This window comes from Macrosteles quadrilineatus, unplaced genomic scaffold (assembly GCF_028750875.1).
Source record: "Macrosteles quadrilineatus isolate MER2022 unplaced genomic scaffold, UCM_ALF_1.0 Scaffold_4__1_contigs__length_99947679, whole genome shotgun sequence".
Classification (NCBI taxonomy): Eukaryota; Metazoa; Arthropoda; class Insecta; order Hemiptera; family Cicadellidae; genus Macrosteles; species Macrosteles quadrilineatus.
This window is the reverse complement of record NW_026542597.1, coordinates 47,799,752-47,818,131: the sequence shown is the minus strand read 5'-3', so window position 1 is coordinate 47,818,131 and position 18,380 is coordinate 47,799,752. Positions and strand designations below refer to the sequence as shown.

The window sequence follows — 18,380 nt, the reverse complement described above, 5'->3', positions numbered from 1 at the left end:
CTTTTTCTACCTAAGTAAACTACTGATCAAATAATCGCAAGGAACAGACGCTTCTGGCAAAACGGGCCTTTAAAGCTATCTTTTGCTGATCCGTTAGGATGATAATACATGCGGGTACCTATTGAAGATAAATCTTTGCTATATTTTTAGGATGACTCACGAATATTATATAAACTGTCTGAATCCTTAGCACAAAATAAAGAACTGATGCCACTGGCCCGAAAGTAAACATGTTTGTATTATTATTTCAATTGAACTGTCCAAACCATATTAATGTAATGTTAATAGTATCGGATTCGGTCCAGTGACGTCATTTGTTTATGTTCACGACCCCTACAATTTATGTTCTTATATTCGTGGATTTACTTAGCTCAGGCTATCCACACCAATGTGATCCAATAGTAAATAAAGTTAGCTTGCAATATTCAACAATGCATTTTATTCAGAAAATGTTATAGATAATGTTTACTGAAAATAATACTATTGTAACAGTAATTATTGAAAACAGGTAAATAAACATCATACCAACGACCACAAGTGTTTCGTCCAGTTCAGCGAAAAGTGAGTGTTTTAATCTGAAAAGGTGTAATTATAAGAAAGTGACCTCCTTTCGCTAGCCAGGGTTACACCACTGCATTACATATTACACGGCTCGGCCACCAGACCAGGCGACGGTGCTTTGGAATCTAATGCTGTGGACAAAAGTTTGAAAATATTACTAGAATCTGACTAAAATATAAAAAGTGTCAATTAGAGTAACCGATTATCTCTAAGAATATCAAATATCATCAAGTTAAAAACCTAAGTATATTTCAAGAATTTCTTTAGAGAAACTAAAAAACCTTTTAATCCAAACTGTTGGTCGATTTCTTTGACAGCTTAATTTCCTCATTATATTTCTATTTGCCCCCTTACCTATTGCCATAAAGATCGATATTTTGATTACATATAACCAAAACAGATTTTTAAACATAACGCCCTTCAAACATTTGACCATAAAACAAAGAAGAGGTAGTTAATTTACGTTTTACACTTTTATATAGTTTGTTAACAATTAAAATTCATTTACTCTTGGGTATGAGGGTAGGCCCAAGGCCCTACTAGAAAAAGGTTTTTTTCTAGTCGGGCCTTGGTAGGCCTCATCTACATTGTGTACCAGCTGCTGTAGCCAATTCTTTTGCAAGGAAACAAATTAGAAAAAGAACGAGTATCGAGAATGATACTTCTCACAGTATACTCATTTTTGTGGATACGGAGTATGTTTTATCTATGATAGTGTTAAAACTATATTTTCCCTTTTAGATTTCGTCGCTGTGACGATTGAAATTGCTTCAAATTTGCTTAATAAGTTGTCTTGGCAGTTTGAGTTGGCTAAAAATACTTCAGATATTAGAAGATGCTTTGAATTAAACTAAGTTATTTTGTCCAACATGGTATATAGCTTTAACCAATCATTGACTATACACCTCTACAGGTAGAGGTGTATAGTCAATGCTTAAACTTGGCTGTGAAAAATAAAAAGGTGTAGTCAAGATAAAACTAGCTAAGTAAAGCCATAGACACCTGAACCCAAAGCCTTAGACTGCATTGTGAAATATAAATATCAGCTGGATAAAGTAGTATAAAAACCATAATCCATGTCTTTACTGTTTGACTTTACTTGACCTCCATTACTCGGTTGCGTGTTACTGTTGTGGTCAGTTCGGTGTTGCAAGTCCAAGTTCAAAGATATCACTCAATTTGTCTCTGTCGACCATATAGTCTGTAACATGACATTTATTGTCATTATTAATGGTTCTATTCCTAGAAGAGTAATTGTTTTACTAATTCCAATCGTTGGATACAATTTGTTGGAGATAACTTTTTCCGAGTTTGTATATAAGTTGATTTTAGATACTGCAAGCTGACTTCTTGATCATTGAATCTGAATTCTAATTTGATGCGTTACATGTCTGTGCATGTTTGAATATTCTTCGTAGACTAAATATTTTTGTGATATTAGACTGAATTAAGTGCACACGCTTTGGTAATATCTGGTCAAGGAAAAGCTTTCTAATAAATCCCCTATGAAACGTAACAGTAACCAAAAACTTCATTATTCTATACGATATAGATGGAGCAAGGAGTAAATATTGAGCATCAAAACGTGTACTTATGTCGGGTACAAAGACTACTGTAAATCTTCCTTAGCTGATACGTGATTATGATAAGTATACAAGGAGTAAAATGTTTGATTTATGGCATTTATTGAGTTATTTTTACCGACTGCGTACGTTTTTATCAAAACTTGTTCGTCACAGTATCAATGAGGATAAATTAAATATACAAATTTAGTATTTATTAACAACAATTCTCTAAAAAAATATTGGGAATACTAAGTTTCAATGACTTGATGAGGTTTTAAACTGTAAACTATAAATCGGATTCCACTATAAACTGAGGTCCCTTAGTTGCCATTAGCTGTATTTGCTATTAATTAACAGCTGTGTCTAAGGAATAAGTCGGCCTTAGTCACTAACAAGACTACAAGATCGCGCCACTCATCCTACAGTCATCTCCATTCATACTTGGCTTAAATTACCTACTTTGTATAGTCGCCATTTCATTGAAAGGTATTAAATAAGGGGTTAATTATAATTTCCCAAGTATACACTTAATAGAATCTAACAGCAATGAATATTCCGTATTTTTCTACTTAATTGTAAGCGTATCCTTTGTTTTAACCCGAGGTCCTTAGGTTGGTTTTGTCGTAACATGCGAACTTCCCATATCTTGTGGGGTCGTGGGATGAGAAGTTACGCTGACCTTGAACTAAAACCTGTCAAGTGTAAAGGTCACTTGTCTCGTAGTGGTCAAGGATTGACAACATTTATACCTATATTAAATTAATACTTTTTTAATGTTTAACTACTTAATGTTCTGCCCTCTCGGAGAAGTATGTCGATGTCTAAATAGGCTTTAAGGTTTTGAGGCTCAATTACATTGTAAAATATTATGTAACATTATTGGGTACTTACATCCACGTTTTTAAAGAGAAAACTATCTTGTTCCTACAGGGTGTTGAAAAATTGTATGGACCTAATTTACGTAGTGGTATCTTGGTCAAAATAAGGAATAATATTTTTTCCAACAACACCTTTTTAATGAAATACATCCGCTATACTTTTGTTTATTTTAAACTAATCTAAAAAACCATTAAGGATTTTTTTATGCAACTGGGTGTACTATTTTATTCAGTCATTTAAGACAAATAATAATCATTTAAAAATATTTTTGGTTTTGAAACTGGTGACCATTTTAAATTTAACAAATAAAATTACAAAAAAATGCCTAATTTTACGAAAAGCTCCAAGAAGAGTTTTATTTTTTAACAAACGATATTAGGTTTACGAGATCAACCAGTAACGTACATTTTAATGGTTAATGACAATGAATATTTTACTATTAATACATCTTCAGTATCCAATAGTTAACAATATAATATAGAAACGTAATACACGTGTCACAGCAAATAAAAAAAAATCAGTTGCTTGATGAAATGAAATGAAAAACCTTCTTTCTTGAGGCGAACTTAGGACCTCATGGTTCTTTCTTATAGACTTGATTGAATTTGTATTCAAACATAATCACTAAAGAAAAATACCACTTGTATATGTCGGTAGTATTCGGAAGCACGGAATCAAAGTTTTAGGCTCAATAATCATTTATTTTAGTGTATAAAAAATAGAATGAATTAAAATACATAGGAATCTTTGAAAACTTTTCTTTCCCGTGGTAAACAGTGTTAACAGATTTCTGGGATCACATGCAGATTCAAGAGTTTAAAAATGAAACCAACACCTTTTATCAATTTACGTCAGATTATATTTTAAATGGTTCCATTACATTTAGATAACCTTAATAATGTCCCCAATCAATGGTTTGTGATATTGTCTTATACTTATGTTGATAATTATAAATCCTACAGAATAATTAGTATTTCCAGAGCACCCAACTTAGAAATAAACCCCTAAATATGGTGTTATTCTAATCTTATCTCAGTTTAAACAATAATAATTACGAGGACAGAGGTTTTAAAGTACAAGGTTTAATGATAATTTACATAAATGATTAAAATAAGGTTACAAAAATTGTTCAGGGGTGGGGATTCGTGCAGACTGAATCAAAAGATTTCGTTGATGCCTAATTTAAATTTTCAATAAGTACGGTAAGTTATAAATTAAATAATATTTTAGAAACAATAAATAGAGGAAGGATTTTAATTTTAATGAATGGAGGTAAGTTGGGCCCAAATGTATGTTTGAGGAGTCTATAGTCTGAGTTAATAACTTAATAACTTAAATGGAATTTTCTCACCAATCTTCTATAATAATAATTTTCTTCTTAATAATGTAGGCCTAAATTCTTCTTTCTTCAGTTAACTTGACTTGGATAGCTTGCCAATATTTTATTTGATAATTTCACAATTTATTTTACAACTAATAGTTAAAAAAAAAAAGTTATGGGGTTCAGATAAATAAAAACATGGTTGAAATTTACTTGTAATCTTGATCCCAGATGCACTGTATTTTAAATGGAGGAATTGTTTTGAATAATAATTTTGGATAATCCAATGAATAAATTTTGATTATAAATTATATATATGTTGAGACAATATGGTTTTAATAATTAACAATGAACATGAATAAATATGGAAAATATAACAAGATTGAGTTTGGAATTTAAATAAGGACTATATTTATAAACATTGAATTTTGAGTCATTACAACTTTAAACTGCAAACGTATAACATTGTGTACCTTTTACGTCGATTTAAAGCTGTAAATTGATATAAAAAAATAATGTTCAATAAGCTTAGTGATACTAAATATCATTTAAAACAAAATTAAGGACTAGCATTATTGTGGAAAAGTTGAATAAGTTTGATTGACGATTTTTTATTCGTTTATTATATTGCTATAACAGCCAAGACTTACTAAATTAGATTAATAATTTACAAAATTTTATAAGCATACAATATTTCTGCAGCTTTTAATTGATTTTCGTCCTGCAAGCTATCAGAAACATAGGCAAGTGCTGCATGTGCATCCGCGGGGCATGTAAAAAATGACAAACATATTTTGTTTTACCCCCTTGCTTAATTAAACAGGATTTAACTCTTTAGGTCCAATATGTTTGGTTAAATATAATATTTATTATGTTTTAAACATATCTTGAACTTTACCACCATAATATTGGCAACACTAAACTTAGTACACTAACACTTCACTTAGTTAATAGAAATACTATACTAAGAACTAAGCAACAACAACACCTAAACAACTAAACTGAACATAGATAAAAATGTTTTTCTAGTTATAATCACTTGTTTTAAATATACACACTTCTTGAAGATATAGTTGAAAATAAAGTGTTGAATACAGCATTTTAGTGCTAAATCGTTTCAAATATTCATAAAACCACAATACTTGGTCACTATTGTTGAAAAGTGAGTGGGTTTTAATTATTAAAAGTCGCTACTTATCGCTTGCCTTAACGGTTGATATGGAGGTCATACAATGACCTTGACTTTGATAACACCAATCCGTGTCACCTTGATAATGTACATCTAATGTTTCCTAACACACAAATACTTCGATATTCCACTTTCTTCCTGTAATCTTTCTTCCACTCTTCTTCCACTGGAGCCTATGCACATTGTTTATTATTACTTTACCTCTGCGACCACAGAATTAAAAAAAATAATATTTAATTCTGTGGTCTCTGCTTTACCTCACCCCTTGGCAGTACAACCCGATGTGGACCTTGGCCTCATTCACAATGTACCTCAATTTTTTTCATTGCTCAATATTGTAAACTAGTGTACATGTTGCTCGAATTCGAGCAATTGCAAAGTATTACAGGAATTATTTCAAAACGAATAACAGTCATATTTACAATGTGTTTAAAAGACTCAACTCAATAAGATTACCGGTGTGTACTGTATGGTCTGTACTGTATGTGTACTATGGTCTGAGTCATGTTTATCTTCGTTATTGATAAACCTAAAGCATTCCGGCCGGTTTTCTCCTTCTTAAAATGCCTCGCTGTACAGGCAACACAGGTCATGATAGAGAACTAATTGAGAACGAAAAGTCGTTTTGGGGTAGTGTTAAAGGGCGCATTTTTAACCTAATGGTTTAGTTTGTCCAGGGTCAGGTGCTGACTGTGATGAGTTAAGCCTATTACGCACCACACTGTTCTGTTTCTGTAGCTGCGGTCGTTATCACGATTACGCCTCCTGTTTATGTTTCGTTGTCTTTGCGTCGGAGGCATAAAAAAAACAAATACACAAATTATAGCTACACAAAACAACGATGAATGCACAAATTTAAATTACAATCATGCTAACACGATCCGTCATAGCGACACAAAACAACGATAAATACACAGATTTAAGATACAACCATACTAACACGATCCGTCTTGGGGGTTATGTTTACACAAACTCAAATAGTAAATAAATGTACTCAACGCATTTCATTGAATTCAAAAATAAATAACAGCAATTAAATTATACAGCTGATCAAAATGTAAACAATTATGTTCTTCATAAGGATAACATGGGAACTTTCAAAGCCACTGGGGCAAATCCCAAGGGATTTAAAAAAAATGTAAGGCCAGTTTGCAAATCTACGCGACACGCTCTTTCCAATGAGACGTCAATGGATAAAATCGGTTAAGAAGTGGCGGAGGAGTTCAACCGACAAAGTTTCATGTAGCGTATTAATTATATAGATTCCATGAAAAATCAATACTGTAATTAAGTCGTTGTAAGACTTCCTGTCATTCGTTTATATCAGCTTTATTTTGTTCCAAAAAATTAGGTAACACTACCAATCTATACCAAGTAGAGTTGATTACAGTTGTTTTTTTCACTTTATGATTTTTAATTGTTGGTTTCAGCAAGTAATTGATATACATTTAATTTTTCTTTGAGGCAATATCCCTTACAAATTTAAAATTTCGTTCAAGCAATCCGAGCTTCGATATTCTGGAAAGCTGTAACATGAACTTTATTTTATTTGTACGCTATCTTAAGATTCTGTGGTACTATTTACTAGACTACACGTCATGAGTCTACAAATATACTAGATAAAAGTAGTATATTTATATAAACAATAATACATGTATTAATCGTGCTATGTGAGGAGGCAACCCGCTCATAGAGAATTACAAAGAATGCAACACTCATGATGTTACAAGTTTGCATAAATTCGTTACTCTGAGCCGACTAAACATAATCCACGCATGTTGGCAACTATGCACATCTATGAAATCTTTTCCACCATACAACATATTGAACTAGTCTACATGTGTGGGTCAGTGTAGTGTATACACGCAGGTTGCCGAGGTGATGCAAGGGTAGTGAAAGCGGTCCTGAGGTGGAGGTGGAGCCCTTGTCCTGGGTCCTGGAGTCTGTGATAGTGAGCCAAACATGAAACACGCCGTGCAAATCCTACTGTTCCTGTGCGCCGCCGTCCTGGCTAAGGATGTAGAGGTAAGAACATGTTGTGTAGCTAAAAGAAATATTCTAAAATAGTTCTACAGTTTGTATTACAATAAAAAATACAATTAAGAAATTAAATTAATATTCTGCCTTGTAAGAGGTATTTTGAAACGTATTTTTATTGGCTTTGAATAGTGAAAATATTTTTTCGTAAAATCTTAAACTTTATTTTTTGTGTTTCGTATTGGCTTAGAGTAAATACTGGTGTCAACTAAATATTTCTTATTTTAGAATAAATTTTACAATTGCAAAAAGGTAATGTCACAGGGCAGGCTATAGTTTTTAATTAAATCGGTTTTAAACTAAATTAATTAGTTGAAAAGGAAAAAAATAGTAAACAAAAAACGTTCTGTACATAAACCAGACGACATTAATGTAATATTAAAATTGTCTATTGTTCTTTCATGCGGATGATAAACATATAACCCTATATCTAATCTTTATTTGTTGCTTCTGGTTTTTAGGAATAAAATAAAGAAAATCTTTCAACGCCAATCCAATCCAACTCAATAACTATAGTAAGGTTTTTTTTTCGAATATAACGCCACCAACAAATGAGATAAAATGCTACTAAGTTGTTTGTTTATTTGTTTCATAAATCGATGTAATATATACTTATCATACGATTTTAATGTATTTGGTTTTTATAAAACCTCTACTTTAACTACAAAATGAAAAATTAACAACATTTTTTTTCAATTTCGGAAATGAATGTAACGCAAAAGAGTTTTACAATCGTACACTCGTTCTTGGAATACTGTAAATGTAACTATTGTAATTGAACATTTTTTAGGCAACTGTTTTTATATTAGAAAACATTAAATGCAAATTTATTATTTTTAGTCATACTGAGCCAGGATTTGTTGAGGTATTCGGACGATGCGCCTTCGGACTTGGTATTTGTTTTTACATTGTTAATGAATTGTGGATATTTATAGGCATGCACTGTGGATGCGATACTCCCTTGTGTGGATTAACGTCCGCACGGGTGAGTACTGCGACTATCAGCAGTACTATCCTGATAATTAGACCAATTCGTATTTACCAAGGCAAAAATGTGGTTCGGATTCCACTATAAACTGTAGGTCCCTTAGTTGCCATTAGCTGTATGGGCTATTAATTAACAGCTGTGTCTAAGGAATGTCGGCCTTAGTCACTAACAAGACTACAAGATCGCGCCACTCATCCTACACTCATCTCCATTCATACTTGGCTTAAAATACCTACTTTGTATGGTCGCCATTTCATAGAACAGTATTACAGTATTACAGTTAACGGAGTGATCTAGCCCTAGTGTGTCGCAACTCGCAGATATTGAACGTCTTTTTGTAGATGAAAATTACAGTTCAATATTATACATATTTGTATTCATTGCATATGTTTATAAGAATGCGAGTGGTCTCTTCGACATCAGCAATCCTATGACCTATTAGAGCGAAATGATGAAAAATAATGTAGGCTAATAATCTGTACTCCTCAGTAACTTTAACTTAGTATTATTTTTCAAGTTCGTGTTCATTTGTGCCTTCTTACAGGTTTATTCCACTTACAAAAATATTTGTTCAACAAGATTTTGGCCTACCGAGCTTCAAAATGGTTGGCTCTTGAAGGGTAAATCAGACCTTTATGTTTATCTATTTACTTTCTATTTAAAAGGTTTAAAACTGGGAATTCATTATTGGTAATTTGGATTTGATAAAAAAAATCGCAATTTTGATTCTCTTACAGAAACGCCAGGCGCCTTACTACCAGAAGCCCTCACCTCAAGCCTACTACAAGAAGCCGGCAGCTCCTCCCCAGCCATCATACTACCAGCCAGCTGCCCAGCCAGCCTACCAGGCAGCGCCAGCCCCCGCCTACTACCAACCTGCACCTGCACCTTACTACCAGGTAGTAGACTACAGTACTGTTAAGCGACACATATTGTGATGTTATAAAGCCTGTAGAGTGTAGAGCATCGAAATGACCGTTTACGATGATAAGAGCAAAAACTACGACCGACATAATGGAATTTCTGCAAGGTATTAAGTAGCAATCCTTTCAAGAAACAATTAAACCCTATTTTAAGGATAAAATTCGTATGATGTTCTGCAAAATATATATCTTATATACTACGTTTCCTTTAGTCCTCTACAAATGTAGAATAGTCTTATTTTTGCGGGCCCAAGGCAGCGATGTCGTGGGTTCGGATCCTGGTCACGGCCGCAAACATTTTATCAGTAAGTTCACCTTTGTACTGTACCGGCTCACCCGTTGCTACGCTGGATACGTTCCACGCACAGATCTTTAGTTTGTGTGGACGGGCAAATGCAAGGTTAAAAGAGGCCGCCAACATTTTTTTTAAGAAAATACTACAAAATATCAGTACTTTTGAATGGTAATTTATTGAAATATTATATAGGCCTACACGTAGTTTTTAAATTATCATTCTTTAAAAGAAATTTTTAGGTATAATCGTTACCCAAGCGATTAGTATGAATCCCATTTCAAATTTTTATTCAAGTTACGAATTTTCCGCATTTTAGACTCTTTCTAGTTTTATATATAGATGCTGCACATTTTAGAGATAAATATTGAATTACTGTAGGCTTAGTGGTGCGAATTTTGATACGTTTTTACGTTATATTAAATTTTTGAAATAAGAAAAGAGGTGTTACACTTTGCCACACCTGCAATGACGTAATTACCATCACAATATTATCATAGTTAGGAGTGGAGTAGGTAGTTATTGAACGTCTAGACCCCATCGCACCTGTGCACTTTCGAAAAGCTAATAGTCATGGTAGTTACACAGATTTGTAATTAGGATTTGCTTCTGTATTTTATAATTTTTATTCATAAAAACATACTTCTGCACTGTACTGTACTGGTGAGTTGGAAGCTCAGTCAGTAGTGCCACGGACTTGGCCCTTCGCCTTTACCTTTATGAGCCACCCTGGCTATTTGCTAATATCTCGCGATTCGTCTTCTTGGACATTTTTCTTGAATCGTCTCTTGGCTCTATTTTATCTTGATATGCCACCTTGGCTCTATTTCATCTTGAAACGCCTCCCTGGCTCTATCTTTCTCCATTCGCCTCCTTGGCTATATGTTGTCTTCATTCGCCTCCCTGGCTATTTGTTGTCTTCATTCGCCTCCTTGGCTATATGTTGTCTTCATTCGCCTCCTTGGCTATATGTTGTCTTCATTCGCCTCCTTGGCTATATGTTGTCTTCATTCACCTCCCTGGCTATTTGCTTTAATCTTCTTTCGCCATCCTGGCTCTATTTTTCTTCGGTCGCCTCCCTGGCTGTTTGTTTTAATCTTCTTTCAGCTAGATGTATTTTTTAGCTGATTACTCTTTATTGAACTCCCTTATAACTATAAAAAGGTTGCAGACCTGTCCTCACTTTCGTAAAAAATATTAGCTAAATTTGGCATTCAATATTTTGATGGTTGTCTACAATTTGTTAATTTTTTTCCCTTACAGTAACTAAAGTAAAATTGTCTCCTTTTATAGGGAAACAGACTAGAGCTTTAACTGCTAAAAATATTTAAAATAAATATTTTTACGACACCTTTAGCGCAACTTTTGTTATTTAGATCAACTTTATTGTGGATGGTTGATAATTAAAATAGCAGTAAGCTAGCATAATTTTTTTAAATTTATAAATGGTGAACCTTTATGATCATAAATCAAGTTAAGGCCTACAGTGAAAATTAAATTTGTCGAAGGTATGACGGCAAGACCTCCCGACGCCACCCTACCGAAATCCTACTGGTCACATCAAAAACAGTATTACCTTGGCAATTTAATAGTAACGGTCCAATGAATTTTGCATTGTATACAAATATTTTTTTCAATACATTGTTTTTCACTGTCAATAACTTATTTTGAAATGTCTTTATTGTATCTAATTAATCTTAGGATATAAAACGTAGAGCAACAAACATTTTTTCATTAAATTCACGTAAGTGTCAAAAATTGCTTATACTTAATACAGATTCCTACCAATCACACGATGTTAGACTAATAACCCTACATATTATTTTTAATCAGTTGTGTGGCGTTATATACAGGGTGGCCAAAAAATTTACTTCTCATTTCACGGCAATCAATTATTATTTATTAACTGGTTTGAATACTCTATCTTAAAACTAAGTGTTCTACGTGTTTTCCACCATTTTTATTACATATTCCATTTGTTTTGCATGTTTTTCGACCATTTCTTAACATTGTTACTTAAGTCTGAGAAGATTAGTATAATTAGTATGATTGAACACGCAGTATTACTCGGGTTGTGGGTTTTAGAGATTTTTGATATTTCCTCAAAAACACCCAAGGTTTTTCTTGTTAATCGAACGTGTATGTATATAAACAGTTTATGGCCCCTTTTGTGCCTCCTGAAACTCTCAAGTTACCTAGATCAAGAATGACACTACCACTTTGGCTAAGACCAACAATATAGCTAAAGGGTTCGACAAACAAATTGTGCTTTAACCACTGATCACAGAAAAAAGTACTTCGGGTGTATGCACAGTCACGAGCAATTTAATCATTCTCAGGGTTAACAGACAGAAAATATGAATACATGCTTAGATCTACGGGAGGGATTATTCTCCTTTACGTTGACTTTCACAGTGTTTTATTTAGACATTTCACTGTAATAAATTACCTACACTCCTTTCACTAACATCTGAAAATAATGTATTCCAATATTGCAGCCAGTAGCTCCTCAAGTAGCCTACCAGCCGGCTCCAGCCTACTACCAGCCTTCTGCACCAGCCGCCCCAGCCTACTACCAGCCACAGGCCTACCAGCCTCCCAAGCCTAAGAAGCCCAAGGGTCAAGACCTCAGCAAGGTGCCCGGCCAGGCTGGCGTAGACTACCCTATCTACCACGAGGTGCCCGACACCAAGTTCACCTGCGCTGAAGTGCCCGCACACCCGGGCATATACGCCAACGTAGACACCGGATGTCAGGTTAGTGTGTGGTGGATTAAACTAGTCTATACGACGCCGACACACTTAGTCTTAGGTTATGGAGTACACTGAGTCAACTTCATCAAGTAAGTGTTGAATTAATGAGATGACAGTTAGCTGTTTAGTCGGTACATGTACAAATCGTGTTTAGTACAGGAATGGAGGTGAGAATGAATATTTGCGTTAAGTAGATTAAATCGATTCACTTAAAAAACATATTTAAAAAAATGTGTTTGGTACGATACGCTTACTGCGTAATTATACAGTTTAGTTAATACTGCTCAGGCATCTTATCTGACAGGAAATTTCTAATGTCAATAATTACCAAACTAGCCATTGGTCCAAAGTAAAATTTGAAGTGATTCGTACCAAAATACTCGTACTTTGTACCCAGCGTTGAGCTGTTGTTGTTGGATTGAGTATTATATAAGTTGAACATGTAGACCTATTGATTTACTGTTGCCCCAAACGAACTTTTTATACTAAAAATATTAAGAGGGCATTGATATGCCATTCGTGCTGAACCCTTAACGTTTTAAGATTTAAGATATAATGGAATTTATAACGCATATTAAATATCTCATTACAAAAATACTAGCAGCCTAAGTCACTTCGTGACTTATAAAACCAACTTGAGTAGTTGAAACAACTGAAAATTCTTTAATTCCTTTTGAATATGAATTCTCATAAGGTTAACATGGGAAACTCTAGAGCCACTGGGGTGGAACCCGAAAGGATTTTTGAGATAAGAACGTGTGTGAGATAAGAATGTTAATCGGGCATGTGAGCTATCATCATACAAAAAAATTACAAATGCTAATGAAATATACTATGAAAACACAAAATCCTATCACAACACATAATTACCAATCCCACGTAAGTCATTTTCTTCTTTACATTTTATACAAATAGCAATAAAATTGCATAACAATATTTTACTTGAATTCACTGAAACATCACTAACTACGGATGACCTCATTTTCGTATGGATGTAAACAAAATTGTATTATGGCCATCTGTTTTGATGTAAACTTGAAATAGTTCATATGATAGACAAAAAAATTCAGCACAAACTCTGAAATTTTAAAAGCCTGTAGGACGAAGAGCTTACTTACTTACTTGCATACTTGTATTCATCCCACTGGAAGCTTTTCAGCCGTGGTCGTCATTGGTAGTTGTCAGCCTTCACTCTTCAAGGAATTTTTCCACTGAATAATAGGCTTTATTTAATAGGAACATCTTCAGCATTTTCTTGAATTTAGCTTGATCTTCACAAAATCTGATTTCTTGAGGTAATTTATTGACAATTTTGCTTCCTCAATATTGAGGGCTAGTCTGTGCTAGTGTAGTTCTGCGATGGTTGATATGGATACTATTTTTTTGTCTTTTGCTGTACCTATGTACTTCATTATTTATTGGGAAAAATCATTTAAGAACATTTAAGGCTGATTTCAATATGTAAGCTTTCACGATGTATCACCCAAACCCGCAAAAGGCACATCTAGAGGAAAATACCTTTAAATTGATACCAAATATGCCTAAAAATAAATATTTAGGGGTCGATTTGCTGCACTCAAAAATCCAACAATTTTTTTTAATAATATAGATTTCCATATTTCAATACCGTACATAACTATTTTTGGAATAGCATTATGACAAGTAGCAAGATGACAAGTATATTATCATGCTGTATTATTAAATAAAATATAAAGTTACACCTCAGTAATTAATAGCATAGTAAATAATACAGTATAAATCTTCCATAAAATCAAGTTGTTACCGGAGACTGCAGAGAGGCCGCGTGTAGTGTAAGATGGTTTCCTATTACAAAAAGTGAAAGTCGCAATCCAGAGCAGTCGTTATGCATAATGGCAATAATTATATAATCTGTCGGCGAGCCGCAGTAAACGTTTTTTGTAATAGAGAGTATTAAATTATTTAGGTTTTCGGGTTTCGTTTTAATTTGGCGATTTGAATCATGAAACATCACCAGCATAACAAAATATATGGGTGAAACAAAACAGTTAGTACAAATAAATGATTAGCAAGACAATATCACGAACGACCGACAATAGTTTCTGTTAAGCATAACCTTTATAACAATATGTTGAAACTAACATTATTTTACGAATTATCGTCTTTCATAATCACAGCAGCAAGGTGTATATACCTGAGTCGAATATAGCACTCATTTAACAATAATAATCTTGTGATATAAAAATTCAGTTGTTAATGCTTACCAGCGATCAATTGATTATAGAACATATAGTTAAAATTTTATTTTTATGAGGTCCCTTAAACTCGACGTATTTAGTAATTAAAATTTACACATTTTCGTTTGAAATTGCCTTGTAGACCCTATCCAGCTTAGAGTAGGTAAAGTAGTTGAGTAAAATGGCTAATAGTTTAGGGGTGTACAAAATGTAATAGGGTGATGTAAAAAAGTAGTGACATAGGAGTTTGATAAATTGAAAAAATAATATGAAATAAATTGTGGTAATATGCAGCGCATAAGTGTAAAAGAGAGACTGGTACAGTTCACTAGTATACCGGAATTGTAAAATGTAAACGAGAGACTAGTATACAGTGCACTAGTAAAGTGTAAAAGAGAGACTGGTATGCAGTGCACTGTAAAAGAGAGACTACAGTTCACTAGTATAGTGTAAACGATTGACTACTATCACTGACGATAGGCCAATTAATTCTATAAAGGTCTACTATGCAGTGTACTAGTATAGTGTATAAGATTGAATGGTATACAGCGCACTGGTAGTTTGTAAAAGATTGGCTAGTATACACTGTATTGGTGTAATGTGAAAGAGTGAGAGGGAGAGGAGAGAGTGCTCTGACCTTATCCCCGGGCAGCGATTGTAGCATGTAGCCCTACAGTTGTGACATAATACTACAGGGCGGGGCGGCAATGGCCTACTTATAACTGACAGATCTGGCCAAGCCAGTGACCGACTATATCAACTGTACTCAGAAATGCAGAAAAAACTGCAACTCTCACGCCTTAGAGGAAACCAGTACTTGTAAATGAACCTTTCAAAGGATCTAATTACCAGTTATTTACCATACTCTTTAGGCACCTACCATAAAAAAATCGTTAATTGTGATAACACTTAATACATTTTACAGGATTACATTGTAAACAAATTTGAAAGAGGGTAATAAGTCTATAAAACATCTAAATCGCACTGCAAGCTTTCGACTTGTAGTTCACAGCAATCAATTGCACTAAGTTATGTTGACTTTAGTCTACAGTATGAAAACAATTTCAAACAGGTAACAGGTATATATTTGAGCGCAATATTTTCTTAATGAAGTTCCAGAACTATGATACTTGAAGCGGTGAGAACATTTTGTTTTTGATCATGATGTTTGTTTTTGATAAAACACTGCACACTACTTGTTTAGAGGCTGCCATGGACTGCACATAGTGCTGGTACACTTCTCATCAAAATTTTTAATACGGATCCCGATTTAATGTGTTTAACGTTAACGTTGTTTTAGTGCACTGATGTGTTTGTCTTGGTATATTTTAATAGTATTTCTACACTACTTATTTGGTTGCATCGGTGGCTTCATATCATTATTTTAAATCGAAGTAGTTTCAAAATTGGGCTAATGACAAGAAACAAAAGTGAACAACAAAACGTCTTGTGTATGAACTGGACAGAATTAACTAACCATAAAATTGTCTTAATATAATCCATAATAGGATAAATCGAATTAGCCTCAGTCAATGGATATAGTATTCATTGCATCATTACTCCTAATAAATCAATACCTGCTCCGGTGTTAATCATGGTATCTTGAACACATTATATTACTAACAAGAAATTTAGGACACCAAAGTTTCAATGCAAACATTTTTACTTCAGTATTTAAATCATCAAGGTTGTTCAACATTACTATGACAAAAACGGTAACTTTGACCAGAGAAAGTGTTGAGTATGTCAAGTAGGGTTAACTTTGACATTCATAGGGTATATCCATGAGACATATCACGTTCAATACCAGAGGAAGTGTAGAGTATGTCAAGTAGAGTTAACTTTGACATTCATAGGGTATCCATGAGACATATCACGTTCAATACCAGAGGAAGTGTAGAGTATGTCAAGTAGAGTTAACTTTGACATTCATAGGGTATCCATGAGACATATCACGTTCAATACCAACTGCAGTTCAACACTAACTGACCTCTAGGAGATAATGAGATGCACTCAAGACATGCGTGCTCAACACAAGACAAACTAACAAGTTAATCCATGATTGTGTAAATAAATCACACACAGTTGACAATTGTTTTTGGAACATAACCTCGTAAACTATTAAACCATAGATTTTAGTCCGCGTTGGTAATAGTTTACAAACAAACGGGACAGTTTCTGCCGCGATATGTTATAACATGAGGCTTCCTAGTGCCGAAATATCTTACGTAACTATTGTGGTATGTTGGGGAAACCGGGCAACTGACTAGCTGTAATGGCCACTACTCTGAAAATCCATATAATAGTTCCACATCCCATGGATTAGGGTTATATTTCTTTTAGATGTTATCAACACTTTTATTCTACACATACTTACTTCATGCATTCTTTAATATTCTGTTTTATCCATAAGCAAAAAGATACTATTCAATAAAAATGTATGTAAATGAACCATTTCAATTTCAATGCATTATCAACTGCGATGTAATTTTAATCCCTCATGATTCTACCATCGATGTATAATTTCTACATTGGAAAATTAGCCTGATAAAAACAATATTAAACCTTCCACAAAAGGATTGGATTTGATTTTCATTGTGCTCGCAGTAACGTGGTTATTGGAAATGGGGTTGACACATTTTTTTGTCATGTACAATAGTTGAGGTGCGGGGTTACTAAAATATAATGCCATAGCCTTCGCTACTACATTAATCTCATGGGGGCTAGGTCAGTGATTGTCGTTCACTCCTTAATGACTCACAATGACATATTTATTAAACCAAATTAATAAATACAAATTTGCTTTGGCCACGTCACATTCTCTTTATGTTTGAAATCAGATAGCGAAAATACCCAAAAGTGAGCATAAATTTAGCTATGTTGGTTAAACATGACTTATTCGTCCTTTATTTGACATGGTCAAGCAAGGTCTTCCTTTAAAAGAGACTGACTTGTGTATATGGTAATGAAGCGAACCTCAGAACTAAAACCTCTTAATTTTCCCCTCATAATACTTTAATACTTTTCAATGAAATGGCGACCATACAAAGTAGGTATTTTAAGCTAAGTATGAATGGAGATGAGTGTAGGATGAGTGGCACGATCTTGTATAAGCGCACTTAAATATAATTTTAAATATAATTCCCCTGAAACTGTCCGTAGTTTCTTGTACCACCTTTGACGATTTGTACATGTTTGTAGGCGTACCACGTGTGCCACGATGGCCGAGAGGGTCACCAGGGAGCCAGCTTCCTCTGTCCCAACGGCACACTCTTCAACCAGCACGAGTTCGCCTGTGACTGGTGGTACAACGTCAACTGCAAGGAAGCCCCACAACTGTACAGGTCAGTTTTTATTTTTATTTTATGTTTTCAAAATTTTTTCTTCACGTCCTAGGACGCTAGTTCTAGCACGAGTTTTTATGAGTTGGTCAAGTAACATGGAAAAAACACTTCCAATTTCAAATTTTAGGGAATCAATTACAGTATTTACTGTCTACTACTTAGAAGTGATTTCAATCTCTTTTCTCCCTTACGATTTAAGTTTAAACAAACTGCGTATCCCATGGGAACATTGATTGTACACCCTTTACTATTGTTCACTTGATTGTCTACAACAACGTGATTAACTCATTGATCTCATTGTAACTTATAGAA

The 18,380-nt window shown here is 33.9% G+C and overlaps 1 protein-coding gene across 1 annotated transcript in view; it reads left to right on the top strand.

The window, feature by feature from the left end:
* Positions 1-18,380, top strand: part of LOC128992906 (uncharacterized) — a 68,587-nt gene that overhangs the window by 49,748 nt on the left and 459 nt on the right. The window contains exons 9-13 of the mRNA XM_054416651.1: positions 551-561; positions 7,431-7,540; positions 9,278-9,439; positions 12,254-12,511; positions 17,926-18,068. Coding sequence (XP_054272626.1) covers positions 551-561; positions 7,431-7,540; positions 9,278-9,439; positions 12,254-12,511; positions 17,926-18,068 — 684 coding nt within the window. The remainder of the gene's footprint in view (positions 1-550; positions 562-7,430; positions 7,541-9,277; positions 9,440-12,253; positions 12,512-17,925; positions 18,069-18,380) is intronic.